Here is a 20,199-nt window from a genome sequence, read left to right on the forward strand (position 1 = left end):
CCCACACAAAGAAAGTAACATCATAACCCCCCTTGCCCCGTGTAACATTGATACAATGGTACTATATAATATTCATGCTCAACCCCATGTAANCCCCGTGTAACATTGATACAATGGTACTATATAATATTCATGCTCAACCCCGTGTAACATTGATACAATGGTACTATATAATATTCATGCTCAACCCCGTGTAACATTGACATAATGGTACTATATAATATTCATGCTCAACTCCATGTAACATTGATATAATGGACTATATAATATTCATGCTCAAATTCCCCCATCTGTCCTCTAAGTGTCTTCATAACTTAAATAATAAAAGCTCCAGGAAGGATTGCAAATCGCATTTATTAGCATGTCCTCGTGTTTCTGATCTTCTTTGTTGTAGAACACTTTTCTCTCTTTCTTTTCGTTGGAGGGTGTTTTGTTTTTCATGTCAGTGGTATTTTTGAAGCTTCCAGGACAGTTGTAGAGTGTCTCATGGCACGCAGTCCTTGAGCCCATCAGATTGATTCGGTTCCGATTCTGCCTTGGCATGAGCGCTGCACAAGGGGAATTCGTGTTCTTCCTGTTACGTCACATCCAGAGGCTGTCATCTCCTTCTGTCCCTTTAATGTTGGCTGTCACCGCCTTTTAAAATGAGAGAATTTGGCCAGGTGCAGCTGCCCATGCCTGGAATCCCAGCACTTTGAGAGGCTGAGGTGGGCAGATGGCTTGAGCTCAGGAGTTTGAGACCAACCTCGGCAACATGGAGAAACCCCATCTCTACGAAAAATAACAAAATTAGTCAGGTGTGGTGGTGCGTGTCTGTGCTCCCAGCTGCTCGGGAGGCTGAGGTGGGAGGATGGCTTGAACCTGGGAGGCAGAAGTTGCAGTAAGCCGAGATCACACCACTGCACTCCAGCCTGGGTGACAGAGTGGGACCCAGTCTCAAGAAAAAATAACAAAAAATACAAAATGGGAGAATTCCATTATGTGGTTGCACTGCAAGTTATTCCCACTTCTGTGAGTGTGCAGAGCTGTATATTCAGGAATATCCTGTCTAACATTTTTAGTAGCTCCGGGTTTTCGCCTCATGTTTAATTAGCTCTTAAGGGAACTAAATGTTTTAAAATATCTATCTTTAAATGATTCTTTGTTACTTATGGGGTGGGCTGAACTCCCAAGGCCTAATATTAGATCCAGTTGACCTCCAAATTATAACTATATCGATTCAGAATGGTTTTTATTTAAATAAATTCCCCTTTTAAAATTAAATTTAGACTTTGACCACCAACTGCGTTTAGCTTGAAACCAAAGAATTTCTTTCTTGAAGTTCTTCAGAGATCTCCTTACAATGTCTTGCTTTTTCAATTAAAGAAAATGTGTTTGCCCTGACCTCTTGTGCTTCTGACGGTGCCTCATTTTATTGGATTTTAGGAAGGAAAACAGGCTTCATTGGCTGCAGACTTCTCCATCACTCAATTTAAGCATCTTGGCCGGTTGCTTATGGTGCACGGCCGGAACAGCTACAAGCGGTCAGCTGCCCTCAGCCAGTTCGTGATTCACAGGAGCCTGTGTATCAGCACCATGCAGGTGAGTGGACCGCTGGCTTCTGTGCACATGTACATGTGGCTGTACCATGTAGGTAAGTGGACAGCTGGTCCCTCTGCACAGGTGCATATGGCTATGTGATTATCATGGAAAAAGCCTGGGAATTAGACTATGCTTTGGAGCTGTCACCCCCACCTCGCCAGTTTAAATCCCCTACCTGGCTACATTCCAGCTGATAGGCCTTGAGCCAGTCCCTGAACTTCTTGGTACTCAAGATTCCTCCCCTGTTAAGCGGTGCTGGTCATTCCTGCCATGTGGTGTGGGTGTGTATGTGTTAGCAGTGGTGACGTCCAGTACCTGGCATGGGGCAAGTGGAATGTACATGAGTTATTTTAATTGTGGATAGGTTGTTATAATTTGTTTCCTGGAGTGAAAGATGCAGAGTTAAATGCTGAATGACTATTCAGCCCCCAGATTTTCACCTTTTGCAGAGGTAAGGGCCATCAGAGAACAACCACTAAAGAAGAAGAACTTACTTTGCTTATGTGCTTCCTGTGCCCTAGGCATCAGGCTAAGTGTTCGCAATGCAGTGTCTCACATAAGCCTCACAATAGCCTGAGCCCATTTTACGGATGGGGAGGCTGAGGCTGAGTATGGATGATAAATTTGAAGTGTCCCGCAGGGATTCAGTCAGCTCAGGCAGGTGGACCTCAAAGCCTGCAGTCACAATCTGAGTATCCTTCTTGATACACTCGTCATGGAGGGCCTGGGACTGTGTCCACTTGCAGGGGTCAGCATGACACCTGGCACTGAGGTTGCCTTGGCATCACGGTTCTGTCTCCCGGCAGAGCCCAGTCGGGGAACTGAGTGTGGTTATTATGATCACGAATACCCTTGGAAGTTAATACCTTGCTCCCCTCTTGCTTTTTCATAAAAGGATGCTAGAGTATATGTTTTCCCACCTTCTGTCTCACAAACTCCTTCAAAATATGTCATCATAGGACAGGCACAGTGGCTCACGCCTGTAATCCCAGCACTTTGGGAGGCCGAGGTGGGTGGATCACTTCAGGCCAGGAGTTTGAGACCCGCCTGGTCAACATGGTGAAACCCTGTCTCCACTAAAAATACAAAAATTAGCTGTATGTGGTGGCACGCTCCTATAATCCCAGCTACTTGGGAGGCTAAGGCATGAGAATCACTTGAACCTGGGAAGTGGAGGTTGCAGTGAGCTGAGGTCGCGCCACTGCACTCCAGCCTGGGCAACAGAGTGAGACTCCATCTCAAAACCACCAACAACAAAATTTGCCGTCAGTCTGTAGCAATTAAGTGTGGAGTAGAAAGGAGGCCAAAGGAGGGAAAGAAAATATTTTTGGTGTTGCAAAGCTGTTGATTGATCTTCCTTTTTGGGCATTGAGGTGAAAGTGCTCCCAGTTGAGTGGTGAGAACATAGGCGCAGTAGATCCTGGAACTCACGTCTCCTTCTGGTCATACCACTAGGGATCTGTGAGACCTTGAGCAAATAACTTTACCACTCTAGGCCTCAGTCTTCCCACCTGGAAAATGGGGATGATGAGACCCTCCTTGCCCTTGGGCAGGGCCACTGTGAAAAACAGAGAGGTTTTTAAGACATCAGTGCTAAGGCATCCTTACCATGACTAGTAGAAGTGAAACAAGGTAATATGTAAACATCAGGTGATATTTTAATTTGTTTAATCATACTTGAAAGGCAGTGTGCCTTTCAAACACCAGGTAGTGCTGCTTTAGGTATGTGAGAATTCACCATCCACTGGCAACACCCCAGTTTTTTGGGGGTGATTTTATGTTTTAAATATCTATTGCATTTGTGAGTAGGGGAGCCTTAAAGTGACTTTCATCAAAATGATCTAAACCCAAACAGCTGCTGTAGTTCACCAGACCACATCTGTACTTTTATGTTAACTCGCCAATTGAACAGGATAATGCTGTGGTTTTAATCATTGGGAGATTAATCAGCCCCTCCTTGGACACATACACAAAAGCTGGCCGGGATGAGCTGACTTCTTCAAAAACTGGATGTTACCGTTAACATTGATATAGAAAAAGAATTCCAGGATGAGGCATTGTTCTTTGTGCTAAAGAAAATGCCTTTAACCCCTGTCCACTGTGCTGAAAATGGCCAAGAGCAAGTCCCAGTTAGAATTGCACCAGGACGTGGGTCTGCCAGAGACCACCGTGTTTTTATTTTTCCCAAAGTGCTATCATCGAGATGAAGACTGTGTGGTTAGGATGACTCTTTTAGAGGAGGGGGCTCCTGATACTGGTTTGGAAAATAAACACCAGATTCTTGATATTTTTACAACCGTCCTTCCTATGCAGCAGCCCAGCCTGGGTGAAAAGTCACCAGAAAAGTGGCTTTTCCGGCGCAGCCAGGGCAAACCGTGACTTCCCGTGACCATGGCGCTCAGGAGCACCTGCGCTCTGAGCTCTGTGCCGAGAAAGCACGTGTTTCTCACATGCTTTCTCTCTGTGTCCATTGAAGGTGCTCTGGGGAGCTAGCCCTGGTCTGATGCTATTTCAAATTACTAGGATATCTCTGCCTTGCTTTCTTCTGCTTTCTAAAAGCTTTCAGGCAGCATTTGTCTCTGGCCTTCCTTCAGCTTTATATGAATAGGTAGCAGCTTGGAGACCATGTTTCCTCTGTTAGCCCATAGAGGTCCAGAGACGGAGCTAACAGAGCTTCAAGCCTGATTCTGGAAGGGTACAAGAACATGACAGAATATAGTCAGGGGTTCCTTGAGCTGTGCTCTGTGCGACCTTTCATGGCCTGGTCCCATCTTCCCCATGGGTCCTCCTCAGCCTATTCATCATTACCAGCAGCTAATATTTTCCAAAGCAGGAAGCAGACATTTCCATGAGGGTTTGTAAATATCTTCATTGCTTCTGTCTAATTGCAAAAATAATCTGTCACCATGTGTTCTTTTCAAAAATTTCCCCAAATACTGAAACATGTAATATAAGAAGTGAAGCCTTCTCTGCCATCCCAGCCCCCGTAGACACTTCAGAGGCTCTTTTTCCGTATGCGTTTCCGTATCTCCGGCAGCGTGGTTAGCAGCATGCGTGCCTGCAGAGGTGGGGATTCCGAGCTGTTTAGAAGTGTGCGCTCTGGGGCCACAGCTGGGCTTGAGTCCTACAGTTCACCTGCTCAGCCTCCCCTTCTGTAAAGCGTGGGTGATAGTAGGACTTGATCGTGTGGCCGCTCTGGAGATCAGCTGTGCTCACGTGCAAAGCATTCCTGGGTCCTGGAACTCAGTGAATGTTCACAGTGGGCTGAGTAGACCCTGGAGCTGTAATCCATCACCCTACCCGGGAGTGATTCCTGGATTTGCTGCTTAGGAGCTGTGTGGGCTTGAGCAAGCCACGTACCCTCTCTGTGCCCCACTTTCTGCTTTGCATAATGGGGATGACGAGAATCGTACCTACTTCATAGGGTTGTTGTTGATGTTGTGAGAATGAAATGAGCAAATCCATGTAAAGTACCTTATAGCAGCGTCGGCGAGGGTGAGTGCTATGTAAGTATCAGGCGTTATTTTTATTCTGTAAAGGTAAGGGATTTTGTCATGACTTTTGGTGACATCCTCCTTTCTCCTTGGCACAGGCTGTCTTTTCCTCCGTGTTTTACTTTGCCTCCGTCCCTCTCTATCAAGGATTCCTCATCATTGGGTAAGGAAATCCTGCCAGGGAATTAATTGTTTACAAAACCTTCTTCAAATGCCACAGCAGAGAGAAGAAACATGGTGGGAAAATTCTTGGGTTCCTAAGCCACATTGGTTCCCAGCCCCAGCGAATGCAGGCCCAGCACCATGCTTTAGAACCTCCTTGAATTAACCAGGTTTTGAGCTGTTGAGCCCTTAACCAGATGGAGGAAGTGGAGTTGGAGATGTATGTGGTGTGTTGCACTTTGCCATTTATACCTGGTCTTGAAAAAATACTCCAGGGTTATCAGTTGATTGAGGAGAGCAAGGCAGAAGGTTTGCAGACTTGGTGATTTCACTGGGGTCTTAATAAAAAGGGAAGGGGGATCTGAAAAATGCCCTCCTGGCCTGAACCGAGCCCCGTGGAAGTCCCGTCCTTGGAGCTCCAAGGAGGGCCCGAGTCCATTGCCTCGGGGACGTGCAAGCAACAGAGCTTGACTGCTGTGCCACAGTGACAGAGATGGTGTCACTTGAGCCTTTGCAGCCCGCAAACCCACTCCCATTACTGACCTGGAACTTCAGGCGGATCCTTCTGACCTTTTCAGAGAATGTGCTCAGTCTCTGAATCACCCAGGTAGGTGGAGTTTGGTTACCGAGTGCCCTAGATACAGATACATGCAGCTGAGGCCACTCCTGGTTAGGAGGAGACGGAGGGCGCCGGAAGCCCAGCCGTGCTCTGGAGAGTCTCACAGAGTCCGCTCTCCGTCCTACTGTGTTGGCCGATGAGTTCAGCTGAGAGGAGGCACTGGAATGCTGCCTGCTTCTAACTGGAAAAGCGGCCTGTCTTTTGTCGGGTTCTGGAAGAGTACAGGAACATAACAGAATAGAGTCAGGGGTTCCTTGAGCTGTGCTCTGTGCGACCTTCCATGGCCTGGTCCCATCTTCCCCATGGGTCCTCATTTCCTCTTCTGTCGCCCTCAGCCCCAGCCCCAGCCCCACTGGCCTTCTGGCTGTTCTTCAGACATGACAGCCACTCCCACCTCAGTGCCTTTGCACTGGTGGTTCCTTCTCCCTGGAAAGCTCATCCTCCTGGGACTGGCTTGGCTGGCCCTCACCTCTTGTGGGTGTTCACTCAAATGTTCTGTTCCTCAGCCTCTAAAATTGTGCCATCACCCCCCTACACACAGACACACACACACACCTTATTTCCTCTACCCCATTATATTTTTCTCTGTAGCACTTATCTCTAACACACATAGAGTTTACCTAATTTATTTGTTTATTGACTCACTGACCAGGATGAAAGCTCTTGAGGGCAGACATTTTTGTCCATTTTTCCTCTTAGGTTTCTGGTGCTTACAGCCAGCTCTGGAGCATAATAGACAAGCAGTAAACAGTTGTTAGAGGCATGGATGGGACTTGGGCGCCGGAGGCTGGCATAGCACATAGCTCTGATGGTGTCGGCCAGGTCTTACCTATGGCGGTTTTCTCTCCCAGGTACTCCACAATTTACACCATGTTTCCTGTGTTTTCTCTGGTCCTGGACAAAGATGTCAAGTCGGAAGTTGCCATGCTGTATCCTGAGCTCTACAAGGATCTTCTAAAGGTTCTGTTAGCTTCTCAGTCCCCCCTTCCTCCTTCCTCCTTTCCTTTTCTCTTCCTTCCTTCCCTCCCTGCTTTTTTCCTTTTAATTTATTTCGCACAGACCCTCCATTTCTGATTTGAACACACTTGAACTGGTAGCTTTCTTACTTTTGGGGGGAAGGTGTGGGAGTTTACGTTTTTTCTTAAAGCGGTAATATATGCACTATTATAAAGAACGTGAAAGAGTACAGTAATAGATAAACTGAAAACAAGCCAACTCACAACTTCGAAAAAGCCCCTGACAGTTCTGCTTTGCAGCTGCGACTTACGTTTGCTCCCAGAGATGTTCTTGTGTACACTTCCAAAACGTGTGTGTGTGATGGTGTGTGTGTAGGCATGTGCATAATTTTATTTGTCTTCAAGGGTTTTTTACCCAAGGGAAGATTTATTCCCATTTAATGTTAATTTTTTTTTTTTTTTTTTGAGACTAAGTCTCTGTCACACAGACTGGAGTGTAGTGGCTCAGTCTCAGCTCACTGCAACCTCCACTTCCTGGGTTCAAGCGATTCTCCTGCTTCAGCCTCCTGAGTTGCTGGGATTACGGGCGTGCACTACCATGACTAATTTTTGTATTTTTAGTAAAGAGGGCGTTTCACCATGTTGGCCAGGCTGGTCTCGAACTCCTGACCTCAAATGATCCACTTGCGTCAGCCTTCCAAAGTGCTGGGATTACAGATGTGAGCCACCGCGCCTGGCCAATTCTTTTTTTAAAGAACTAATTCCTCCAATGTGTTCAAATGTGTGTGAGCCACTTTTTTGGTGAAGACAGATGGGTTACCTTGTCTAGTTAGCGGGAGAATAACGTGAATACTGATGCTGCGTGAGCCCCCTACGAAACCAGCTCTAACCTTTCTCTGTCTCTCATTTAGGGACGACCATTGTCCTACAAGACATTCTTAATATGGGTTTTGATTAGCATCTATCAAGGTAAGGATGAGTGGAGACACCTGTTTGTCTTGTGCTCTGGCACTGACTCAAGGGTGTCCCCTTCTTGCCTGTAGAAGAAGCAGGAAGGAGGGTGGCAGCATGACCCAGGGGAGACACTGATCACCCTGTATAAGGACTTGAACATCAAACATGCGCAGTGGTGCTGTCTGAGAAATGAGGTAGTGAAGCCAGAGGAAGGCAGCGGACAGTAGTCAAAGCCTGTGGGGCTGCTCTACCCACGAGGCAAAAGGTGGTTGCTTTCTGGGATGTTCTGAAACCTTTTCTGAGAGTCAGATCAAGTCATAGTTTTGGAAAAACGTGTTTACTTCAGTGGCCTCCAAAGGGAGTCTCCCAGACTACAGAGGCTTTGTAAGATGACCTATTGGGATATAAGAAGAGAATAGCAAAACTTCTGTTTGTGTTTATTTTTTCTAACTCTTTTACATTTACATATATATAAAAATATATATATATTTATTTATATATTTTTGAGACACAGGGCAAAGCCACCGTGCCCAGAATCCTCTTTCTTTGGTATTTCTATTTTTATGTATGTTTTGTAGTGCACATAATAGATTTTATATACTTACAAAATATATTTTATGTAATATATAGAAACAGAGTGAGACCCTGGGCGACGGAGGGTCTCACTCTGTTGCCCAGGCTGGAGTGCAGTGGAGCAATCACGGCTCACTGTAGCCTCGACCTCCCCAGACTCAGGTGATCCCCCCACCTCAGCCTTCTGAGTCTGGGATCACAGGTGTGCACCACCACCAAATCAGTTGCCAAATCAGTTCATTTCTTCCCAATTGACTGTGAGCCAAGAGTCCCTGCAGGTCCAGCAAGATGACCTCATGCTGTGCTGTGGACCCCATCGGGTGCTGACACGGGCTTTAATTCCTATCTAGAAACCTGTTTCTAGTTCAGCATCATAGACTACAGGTGTGCACCACCACACCTGGCTAATGTTTGTATTTTTTGTAGAGACTTGAGGTCTCACTGTGTTGCACAGGCTGAACTCAAAACTCCTGGCATCAAGCAGTTCTCTTGCCTCAACCTCACAAAGTGTTGGGATTACAGGCATGAACCACTGTGCCCGGAATCCTCATTCTTTTTTAGTATTTCCATTTTTATGTATGTTTTGTAGTGCATATGTTTGTGAAATGGTCCTAATATTTCTATATATCTGGACAGGTACATATATATAACTTACAAGTAAACATGTATATTTGGGGTTTATTATTTTTTTTTTTTGAGAGAGAGAGTTTTGCTCTTTTGTCCAGGCTGGAGTGTAGTGGCATGATTTCGGCTCATTGCAGCCTCCGCCTTATGGTTTCAAGCAATTCTCCTGCCTCAGCCTCCCGAATAGCTGGTATTACAGGTGCCCACCACCGCACCCACCTAATTTTTGTATTTTTAGTAGAGATGGGGTTTCACCATATTGGCCAGGCTGGTCTCGAACTCCTGACCTCGTGATCCACCCGTCTCGGCCTCCCAAAGTGTTGGGATTACAGGCATGAGCCACTGCGCCTGGCCCTGGGTTTTTTTTTTTTAAATAAATTTACTGTTCATGTCACCTATTGGGGTTTATTCTTTTTTTTTTGAAACAGAGTCTTGCTCTATCACCCAGGCTGGAGTGCAGTGGCACGATCTTGGCTCACTGCAACTTCCACCTCCCAGGTTCAAGCAGTTCTCGTGCCTTAGCCTCTTGAGTAGCTGGGACTACGGGCATGCACTTCCATACCCAGCTAATTTTTGTATTTTTAGTAGAGACAGGGTTTTGCCATGATGGCCAGTCTGGTCTTGAACTCCTGGCCTCAAGTGATCCACCCGCCTCAGCCTCCCAAAGTTCTGATTACAGGTGTGAGTCACCACATCATTTTATTTATTTGTTTGTTTGTTTATTTATTTATTTATTTAATGTTTTGAGACAGGGTCTCACTCTGTCACCCAGGCTGGAGTGCAATGGTACAATCTCGGCTCACTGTAACCTCCACCTCCCAGGCTCAAGTGATCTTCCCACCTCAGCCTCCTAAGTAGCTGGGACTACAGGTGCATGCCACCACACCTGGCTAATTTTTATATTCTCTGTAAAGATGGGGTTTCACCATGTTGCCCAAGCCGGTCTCAAACTCCTGAGCTCAAGCAATCTGCCCACCTTGGCCTCCCAGTGTGGGGATTCCAGGCGTGAGCTACTGCAGCTGGCCGTGGCTCACTCATTTTAAATATTATATTTAACTTTCTATTTCTTTCATCAACTCTGGACAGTTATTCTCTCCCTCCCTGCCTTACTTCCTTTTTTCTCCCTTGTTCTCACTTTGTAGTTATAGATTATTTATCCTACAAAGTCAAAGAGGAAAAATCAGAAAACTATAGGATCAGACCTGCATAATGCACCAGTCATTAACCTCATGTAACAAGTGATACTTTTCATGTCTAAATGAAAAACGCGGAAAGGAACCAGGTGTGAGTGAGCAGGGCGCAGCTTTTGCGGGGAGGGGCGAGGGGAACATCCTTCTCTGGCGTTTGCAGGGAGCACCATCATGTACGGCGCGCTGCTGCTGTTTGAGTCGGAGTTCGTGCACATCGTGGCCATCTCCTTCACCTCGCTGATCCTCACCGAGCTGCTCATGGTGGCGCTGACCATCCAGACCTGGCACTGGCTCATGACAGTGGCCGAGCTGCTCAGCCTGGCCTGCTACATCGCCTCCCTGGTGTTCTTACACGAGTTCATCGGTAAGACCCCTGAATGCTTAAGCCCCGTCAGTCACCCCCAGTGAATCTGGCCCAGAGGTCTCACTGCCGTATGAGGGAAGGGGGCTCCCAGCGCTCGGCCTGGGCTCTTGCTCCAGCTGTCCTTCTGCTCAGCCATCCGCGTTTTCTTACAGGTGTTCCCTGGGGACAGGTGTAGTTGTGCTTCAGGGTGTGAAATTGAGGACAGGGTGTGATTGCAGTAGACAGTGTTTTTCTTTTTCTTTTTCTTTTTTTTGAGTCGGAGTCTTGCTCTGTCGCCTTTTTTGGACCACAAAACCTTTTTGTTCTCCTGAAATCTTAATCTGAAGTCCAATCTACGAAACTGATAAAAGGGGACTTGTGATGGCAAAGTGGCAGTGCTGGGAGGTGCCGAGCCCCACAACCTTGCCTGTACAGCCCTGCCTTGCTGCTGTGTCCTGATAGAGCTCCTTAGGGACTCCATGGATCTCAGAATAAAATCTACTGCTCCGCACAGCAAACCAAGTGCTGAAGGTACTCGCCAGTTCCGTAGACGTGGGAGTCCCTGCTGTGTGCCAGGATTATGGTGGCAGATGAGGTGGACGGGCTCTCCAGGGAGCTGCTGTTCTCGTTGGGAACACATGATAAACACACATTAATGAATCTGTGAGCACAGGAGTATCAGATGTGATCAAATTTACCAAGAGAAAAATGAGGTGAGGTGCTAGATGCCCAGGCAGACCCCAAATAAAAAATGTTTTGGAGGCCGGGCACAGTGGCTCACACCTGTAATCCCAGCACTTTGGGAGGCTGAGGCGGGCCAGATCACGAGGTCAGGAGTTCGAGACTGGTCTGGCCAACAATGGTGAAACCCCATCTCTACTAAAAATACAAAAATCAGCCAGGCGTGGTGGCACACACCTGTAGTCCCAGCTACTTGGTTGGCTGAGGCAGGAGAATTGCCTGAACCCAGGAGGCGAAGGTTGCAGTGAGCTGAGATCGCACCACTGCCCTCCAGCCTGGGTGACAGAGTAAGACTCCATTTCTAAATAAATAAAGTTATGGGAATGTAGAGATGGGGGAGTGTCGGCCCATCCTAAGGTGGGGTGGCGGCAGATTTCTCTGACCTCAGTAATGATTCCAGGTACTCTTGGGCTTGTCCAGTGTCAGCCACTGTCTCTGGATGGACAAGCCTGGTTTCATCACCCTTCCATGCTGACCTCATTTGCTTTGCCATATCAGTTAATTTCTTCCCAATTGATTGAGCCACAAGTCCCTGCAGGACCATCCAGATGACCCCATGCTGTGCTACGGACCCCATCGGGTGCTGACACAGGCTTTAATTCCTGTCTAGAAACCTGTTTCTAGTTCAGTGTCATAAACTTGGAACACAGGCACAGTTCAGATGACCCAGCATTTTCTGTATTGTGCTGTGGATAGATTCTGAACTCTAATCTTGGTTTCCCCTGCGCAGGGCAAACTCAAGCCGCTATGGCTTTGGAACCTCGGGGCCAGGGGTCATCCTGAAAGTCTAGCTGGTGCAGCAGACAGCCCTCTTTACACCTCTTTCCTCTTCAGTAGAAGCATTTAAGTTTCTGTCTGTGTCACTTAAACAAAAAACCCTCAGAGTGATACTGTTTCTCCTTTATCAACTGAGGGAGCAGGGCCCTGAGGCTGCTTCTCTGCTAAAGAAGCTCATGTGTGTTCAAGATTGCAGATAGACTCTCTCTGGGGGAAACTTTCAGTTACAACAACCCTCTCACGCCCCATCCTCCGTGGGAAGCCTGCAGGGGCCAGCAATGGCCCATCCCTTGCTCCTTTGCCCCAGGCCTTCTCAGTGGGGGTGATGTGGTCCCCACCACCTGGGGAACAAACATTGGTCTTTGGTGGGGTGTGAACAAACCCTAATCCTTTACATATAAAGGAGATGTATCTGTAATATTATAAACAGATACACAGTATACCTGTGACATTAACATTTCATGGAGCTGGTTGATTAGGAAAGAAAAGAAGTCTAAAAAGCTTCCTTAAGGGGCAATAACGAGAAAAAGGCAGAGAAACTCGACCTTACCCTGGAAGCATCTTTGATCATGGCTCTTCTGACAGCTTCCAAAGGTCCTGAAGGTTTTAGTAAAGGTAAAAGAACCATCCCCTGACAAGCAAAGGTTTCACAGTTGCGGCACCAGTTTCTAGAAAGGATTTGTGAGCATTTACTGCACGCTCCAAGAACTAAAGGAGCATCGCTGTAAAAAGTGGAGTTTTAAAGCAGTTTCACCCTTGTCACTAGTCTCTAGACAGCGTTTTGTGAGACCTACTGTGTGCTCAAAGGCTTGGGCCTGAGGTGGTCACAGAGATGTGGCCCCTGCTCAGGAATCTCAACTTGTTTTTGATAGGGACACACCACAGAGCCGGGTCAGAGGTGTAGGAAAACCACAGGGTAGGTTGAGCCTTGGGCCTGGCACTTAGTAGGTGCTGCCTCAGTACCAGCTGCATTTCAGCATCCTGTGCTCAAAAAGTGGGGAAGGGGCTTACTCTGGCTTCTGCTATATTGAAAGCCACAAGCTGTCACTCCTCTCTTAAGAAAACTTCATAACCAGGTTTATAATCCTGCAGCAGGAAAGGCAGTACCCCTGCGCGCCCACCCCACACGTTCCATCAGAGTCCCTGAGGCTCAGCCTAAGCCTGTGTCTGACAAGCGGGTCTGAGCCCACTTTGCACCATGACCCAGATTTATCCCATGGCTTTCTGCGACCATCACTAGAAGCAGAAGGTGCATTTGAATGTCACTTTCCGCTCGCCAGTGGCTGGGCCTTAGGAAGAAAGACTCTCCAACTGTTAGACAATACCAAATCAAAAGCATCTCTGAGTTTTCTTCCCCTGTAATTTTCTTTCCTTCTTTTTTTTCTTTTTTTTTTTTTTGAGACAGTGTCTTACTCTGTTGCCCAGGGTGGAGTGCAGTGGTGCAATCTTGGCTTGCTGTCATCTCGAGCTCCCCGGGCTCAAATGATCCTCCTACCTCAGCCTCCCGAGTAGCTGGGACCATAGGCGTGCACCACCATGCCTGGCTAATTTTTGTATTTTTTGTAGAGACAGGGTTTTGCTATGTTGCCCAGGCTGATCTCAAACTCCTGGGTTCAAGTCTTCTGCCCACCTTGGCCTCCCAAAGTGCTGGGATTAAGGCATGAGCCACTGCATCTAGTGGCCCCCATAGTTTTCTTCTCCTGGGTGTTGAAAGTAGCATTTCACTATCAGGAAGCTACAGAAGAGAGAGCGAGGAATATCAAGCTGGCGGCGCTGTGTGCTCTCAGCCACGGTACCTTCCCTTACAGTCCATGGAAGGAGAGGGCCAATGTCAGGAGGCTGTGTGTTTGTAATAGGAGATGACTTTCCCTTTGATAGCTGTGACACCTGTTTCTGGACCGCACGTGCCTTCTGGAACATTCCTGCCTGCTCACTGCTGTCTTCCCGTTTGCTTGCAGATGTGTACTTCATCGCCACCTTGTCGTTCTTGTGGAAAGTCTCCGTCATCACTCTGGTCAGCTGCCTCCCTCTCTATGTCCTCAAGTACCTGCGAAGACGGTTCTCTCCCCCCAGCTACTCAAAGCTCACATCGTAGGCCGTGTGCTCGCTGGAGGGGGCCCTGGTCTCGGCGCTTCCCTGATGGACAGAGCTCAAGTTCCATTTCTATTAACCGCCACCTGTGGATTTTGCAGTAATTGCTAACACGTGCAGTTTTAATGGGAAGAGGCTCTGCGCCTAAACGGAGCCCTAACACTGCATCAACGGGAGGGAAGGTCCTGAAAGAGACCCATCTGGGCCTGTCTGAACCCCTCGTTCTTCATGTCTGAGTGAATGTGAATATGTTAAAGCTGGTGGCTCAGCTGGGAGGTTTATGTGGGTCACTGTGCGAGCTTCCTTATGACTTGAATTTTGTCGTCACGTGATAAAAGTTTCTGTGTAGCTGAAGGTTGTAGAAGGCTTGTGTTTTTTGTTTTTTGTTTTTTTTTCTAACAGTCCTAATGTGTATGTATTCTTTATGTCTTTCTTGCTCTTACAAAGAGGTGTCAGAAAAATAGAAAGCTCTTGGTGTGAGTTTGGGAGGAAAAGACAATGACATTTGGTAAAAACTTATCCACACGATCACCTCCATTCGGAAATGCTCAGTATCATCTCCAGCCAGCCCTGCTTACCCAAGTTACACTGGATTCCTGGGATCGTAACCAGTAAATGAGAGGAGAGGGAGAGAGAGTGTCCTAAATCCAGTCTGTTATCCTTGATCTGATTCAGCAACCATAGTGTGTGAGTTGACTTCACCTGCCACCTCGTAAAAGACTTTCAGAGGTGTGATCCCGCTTTATTGGGACCTGGTAACAATTACAAAGCCAGTGGCTGTCTGAGAACGGCCTCAAACGTTTTCAGCAGAGTTGTTTTAGCCGGAAACGTGCCACTGCATGGCCCCTAAATGTGTCGACAGTATGATAAGAGACTCAACTAATTCTTTAGACAACATGGCAGATGTGACTCAGATCCTCCAAGACCAAAGCGGAAAGGTCAGGGGGCTGGGACTCTTCTCTTCCATAGAAGCCTGTTTCCTGTTAGGAGGCACAATGGAGGATGACCCCACAAAGGCGGAGGCATCTTGCCGGCCTGCCATTCATTGGTGGCAGCTTTCAGAACAAGGAACCCCCGGTGGGAGGACGCCCAGGCTGCAGCTTTGGGATCTGGGATCTGTTCCACTGCTGGCAGATTTCAAGGGGAACTTGCTGAAAGGCAGCCAGTGGTAAAGATTTCTCCCCTACCAGGATGGACTACATGCGTGCATGTTTCTTATAAAGCTGTGGTTTGTTTCAGAGGAGGAGGGGGGTTTGCAGTCGCTGGCCGTGGTAGAGCAAGGCATTCTTGGGTTTTCAAGTCACTTCTTGCAGAAGCCACATATGCATGCCATAAGGGTTAAGTTGGTGGATCTTCAAGAGCCAAGTGTGGTTGAAATCTTGGATTTGCGTTTACTTCTTGATGAGTACATATCCTTCAAACCCTCCGCCTGGCGCTACTTCTGTGTGCTTCAGAGATGTGCGTTACAGCCTGGTGTCTGACGCCTACTAACTCCTGCTCTTGGAGACCTGGAGACATGAGGATCAGATAGTCCCTTGCCTTTGGAGCACTCTTGATAAGCTTTTGTATTTTGTGTTGTCCTTTTAAAACGTTCTAGAATGACTTTATGTTTTACGTTGCAGGTACTGATAAATTGGCTGTTGACACCACATCTATTTTGTCTTAGGATTCTGCAGTTTTGCAGTATTTTCCCCTATCTGATTCAGCCATTTTTGCCAGAGGGAAAAGGTCGGCAGAAAAGATGTATTGAATGAATAGTTAAGGATAGGATCTTTGTCCAAAAATTTCAGAAAGATTGAGCAAATCTGACATCTTCATTGAGAGAGTTTCTGTTTTCAAAGGTGGAGGAGAAAGTTGTGTTGGAAGTTTTGAAGCCTCTGTTTTCTTGGAAGTCAGTCTGTAACGCTGGGAAGTCTTAAGATAGTCCCGTTTAGAGTCTGCAGACCCTGAACCTGGCTCTGTAACGCTGGGAAGTCTTAAGATAGTTCTGTCAACACTTTGGAAACTCTGTACCTGGCTTTGCTCGGAGATTCGGGATGCTGGATCCTGCAGGCAGGGCATGTGGGAGCCTCATCAGGAGGTTTTAGAGGTTTCCAGCAGAAGCAGAATAAAGATGGTCTCCCTGGCCTTTTCCTTCTATTCTCAATCTTGATTGAGGTGCACAAGTTGACTGTTAAAGCCAACACTTAAGATACTGGTTGACATCTTCAAGGGAGAATGCTTCCAGGAGGGGCTGAAGAAGCCATAGCTGGAAGTGAAAGGTACTCGTCAGTGTTCTCCACAAACCTTTTTACTCTGTTGTCTCAGCCGCACTGGGGCGGAGGCAGTCAAGGGTGAGAAGGACCAGAACTCAAGTGCAAACTACCACGTGGTTGGCCCATCCCATCCGCGGGCAGCTGGCTGACACCATTCACTGGACGGTCCCTGAGCATCTAGGAATGCCCACACCATGCTTCTCAAACGCTGGAGACACAAAGACAGGAGGATTCAGTCCGGTGAGAGTACATGATCTTTACCTGCACGAATCAGACTGTAAGCCCAGCAGAGAACCCCAGGGGTGCTTGGGCACTTCTCGGAGGTTATCTTAGTTGTGGTGGGGAAGACAAAGAAGTAAGCAAACAAGAAACTAGAGTTACTGTACAAGAAACTCTCCTGAGTTTGTAAACCTTAAGCATAAGGATTCAGTTGACCTTTTTCTTGGTTCATCAATCTGGAAAGAACTTACATAAAGCGCCATCGACACTCTCACCTGGGAGCTCCATGGGCCTTAAGTCTTTGACAGCCAATTTAATTTGAGGTCAGAGGGCCTCGAGGTACACAGTCAGCACTGTTTGAACACTTTTCCTGAAAGCAAAACTCACAGCTCCCTGCGCCCTCTGACAGCACTAGCTATTTCTGCCAGAGTAAGAACTTCTGTTATTTTTTTTTTTTATTGTTCATATGTCTTTTGGTGATGGTTGTGTGACGGGGCAGCAGGATCTATTTGGTTTCTTTTTTTTCCACCTCCTTCCTTTTTGTCTCCTTTTTTTTTTTCCTCTAAGAAAATCACCAGACTAGTTTTTCCATCTTGAGTAATTTCTTATATGGGACAGTTTTGATCCTCATTTTGAAAGCATGCATGTGCACATGTGTGTTGCCTGTGGTGCCAGGTGAGACAGGTGGCACTAACTCCAGCTGCTTGGAAGGCATCCCAGGGAGCATCTTAAAGTTGGAGCAGACCTCCCGTTTCCAGCCCCTGGGGCCAAAAGGCCACGTGCTGGAACTAGCTTGGTAAAATTTCCATCCCAGTTCCGCTCCCCTGGAGTGAAACTTTTTTTTTTTTCGTGACAGTAAACCTTAAAAACCATTGTCTCTTTATGAACATTTCCTCAGTTTCTTCTCTGCTGAAAATGTATGCCATGCTACTTTTTAATGTATTTTGAATTTTGTGCTCATTGGAAATCGATATGCTAATGCCTCCCCCAGCCCCCGCCAGAATTTTCTTTTTATACTTTGTCTTGTTTTTACTGGAGTGGGCTGGGCATGCTTGCGTGCCTTTAGGGCAGCATTTTAAATCTTTGCCAAAATTGCAAATGGGACGTGTACATTCTTCTCCATCCTACTTAAACACCTATCACCTATTTTTATCTTTAACCTTTTCTGTATGTTTGAAGTGTGTGGGGTGTGTGTGCGTGTGTGTGTGTGAAAGAGACAGCGAGAGAATATCATGTAAAGTTTTTTGAAGAATTGTTTGGTTTTCATTGCATTAAAATTCTATAACTCCCAGCTTTGTTTTCGTTTAAAAAAATATACAAAGAGCTTTGTAAATACAACAGATTTTATTTCTCCCCCCTTTTTTAATGTACAGCTTTTTTGCTGTTTATATATACTTAAAATATTCCCATGAGTTATGTCCAGTTCTTCTTGGAGAAAAATAGATTATGTTTTTGAATGGAACTGCAAAGCATCCTGCAGCGTGAGCACCCCTCCACCTGGAGCTCTGACGCATCTTCTCAGGCCAAAGCGGCATTACCCGTGAATCCGTCTTCTCCGCCACAGCATGGTTTGAGGCACAGTCTGTTAACATAGCTGGGCCCTGTCAGTGACTGTTGTGTTTGTGGGGTCAGGTGGGGGGCATGGTATTTGCAAAAAAACAAATTATGGCTAATTTATTATTTTGTTGCAGTGGGGTTAACTGTAAACTCATGTAAGAGTCCGTGATTTCCTCATTAGTTGATCTCTGTCTCTGTAATCCTCGTTGCAAATTTTCACCAGGACAGCATTTTTTGATTAGAGGGGAGCTCTGGCACAGTATGCTTTAATTTAGCAGGAACTTCCAGATGATTTAAATTCTCGATGCTGTGATGACACACATACGATCTTTCGTGTTTCTGAGCGACTCTACTTTCATTGTTTGCCAGCGCGGCTCGTTGCTGTTGCCCAATAAAGCTTGTGTGCGTTCTGCCTTGGGGGATTATTCTAATTTGTACAGAAACATGAATTCTGGTGTCAAAATGAGGACTTTTTATTATAATGCTCCTATTTTCTCTTTATTTCATGGTACATGAAATGTAAAGAAAACTCTTTCCAGTTCAAAAAATTATTTTGATTTTGGCAAAAAAAACCACACACAAATCAATGCATGTTATTTATTATTCTGTACTATTGTCCATCCCAGACATGTCAGAATTTCAAAAGGTGATAGATATAAATGGAAAATAAGATGAAAACCATAAGCTTCATATTGTATTTCTATACACGGACCTTAATGACTCTGGAATCTTTTTTTTTTTTTTTAATCAAGGGATGGAACATTTAGTAACAGTTAAGTTTTAGGCAAAAAAAAAATTTAAGGCTGGGCGCAGTGGCTCACACCTGTAATCCCAGCTTTGGGAGACCAAGGCAGGAGGATTGCTTGAGCCTGGAATTTGATACCAGCCTGGATAACGTGGTGAAACTCATGTACAAAAAAATACAAGAAAACGAATTGGGTGTACTGACTTCATTCAGCCTCTGGTCCCAGCGACTTGGGAAGCTGAGGTGGAGCAATCACCTGAGCCGCGGAGGTTGAGGCTGCAGTGAGTCGTGACTGTGCCACTGCACTCCTGCCTGGGCGACAGAGCAAGACTCTGGCTCAAAAAAAAAAAAAAAAAAAAAAAGGCTGTTGTGTAGGAAGTAGTTGAAATCCAGTGATTTCAATCGGGTGATTTTTGTCACCTGTGCCCCGTGGAGTGCTACAGGCAAGGGATGCTGCTGCACACCCTATGATTCACCGGTGGTCCCCACAACAGAGCCCAAAGTGTCAAAAGTGCAAATATTGAGAAACCCTGTTTTTTGTTTTTTGTTTTTTGTTTTTGAGATGGGGTCTTACTCTGTTTGTTACCCAGGCTGGAGTGCAGTGGTGCGATCTCGGCTCACTGCAACCTCCGCCTCCCAGGTTCAGGCAATTCTCCTGCGTCAGCCTTTTGAGTAGCTGGGACTACAGGCTCCTGCCACCACGCCCGGTTGATTTTTGTATCTTTAGCAGAGACGGGGTTTCACCATGTTGGCCAGGCTAGTCCGGAACTCCCGGTCTCAGGTGATCCACCCGCCGTGGCCTCCCAAAGTGCTGGGATTACAGGCATGAGCCCCCGTGCCCAGCCAGAGAAACCCTAATTTAATCGGCACATGTCAGCTGTACCATTTGTATTTGTAAAAGGGCCCAGAGGTATAAGCTGGTATGTCTCAGGAAGCAAGTTATGCCTCCGACTACTATACCAAATACTAGACCGAATGGTATAATTAGTAGCTCTCTGCAGTGTGAGCTGCTGGTTCCCTCTTTTTGGTTCTCAATGGAAAGGGCCATCCTCAGTAAATGGACTAGAAAGATAATTGTAACTTAGTTGTGTTTTCTCATGACAGCGGCAAAAGGAAGGTATGTGCTGTGAAAGGTAGGGACCGACCATGCTTTTCCTTGAACGTGTGCTAGCCCTGCACAACCTTAGGCCTCTGCATTTGCCTGCGGTGAAATTCCGTCCATGTGCGGACGGACACTCCTCCGCCGAGCCGCTAGGGGGAACTTGAGGACTGAAAAACATTGCTGTTTCCTGTTTTCCACAACCAGCCGGACCCCACG

At 46.6% G+C, this 20,199-nt stretch overlaps 1 protein-coding gene across 1 annotated transcript in view; it reads left to right on the plus strand.

The window, feature by feature from the left end:
* Positions 1–14,459, plus strand: part of ATP9A (ATPase phospholipid transporting 9A (putative)) — a 132,217-nt gene extending 117,758 nt beyond the window's left edge. Inside the window, exons 22-27 of the mRNA XM_025399176.1 lie at positions 1,426–1,581; positions 5,174–5,238; positions 6,708–6,816; positions 7,724–7,781; positions 10,314–10,517; positions 13,973–14,459. Coding sequence (XP_025254961.1) covers positions 1,426–1,581; positions 5,174–5,238; positions 6,708–6,816; positions 7,724–7,781; positions 10,314–10,517; positions 13,973–14,109 — 729 coding nt within the window. The 3' untranslated portion in view covers positions 14,110–14,459. The remainder of the gene's footprint in view (positions 1–1,425; positions 1,582–5,173; positions 5,239–6,707; positions 6,817–7,723; positions 7,782–10,313; positions 10,518–13,972) is intronic.
* The last annotated feature ends 5,740 nt before the right edge of the window (positions 14,460–20,199 follow it).

The sequence above is a fragment of the Theropithecus gelada genome, chromosome 10, assembly GCF_003255815.1.
Source record: "Theropithecus gelada isolate Dixy chromosome 10, Tgel_1.0, whole genome shotgun sequence".
NCBI lineage: Eukaryota > Metazoa > Chordata > Mammalia > Primates > Cercopithecidae > Theropithecus > Theropithecus gelada.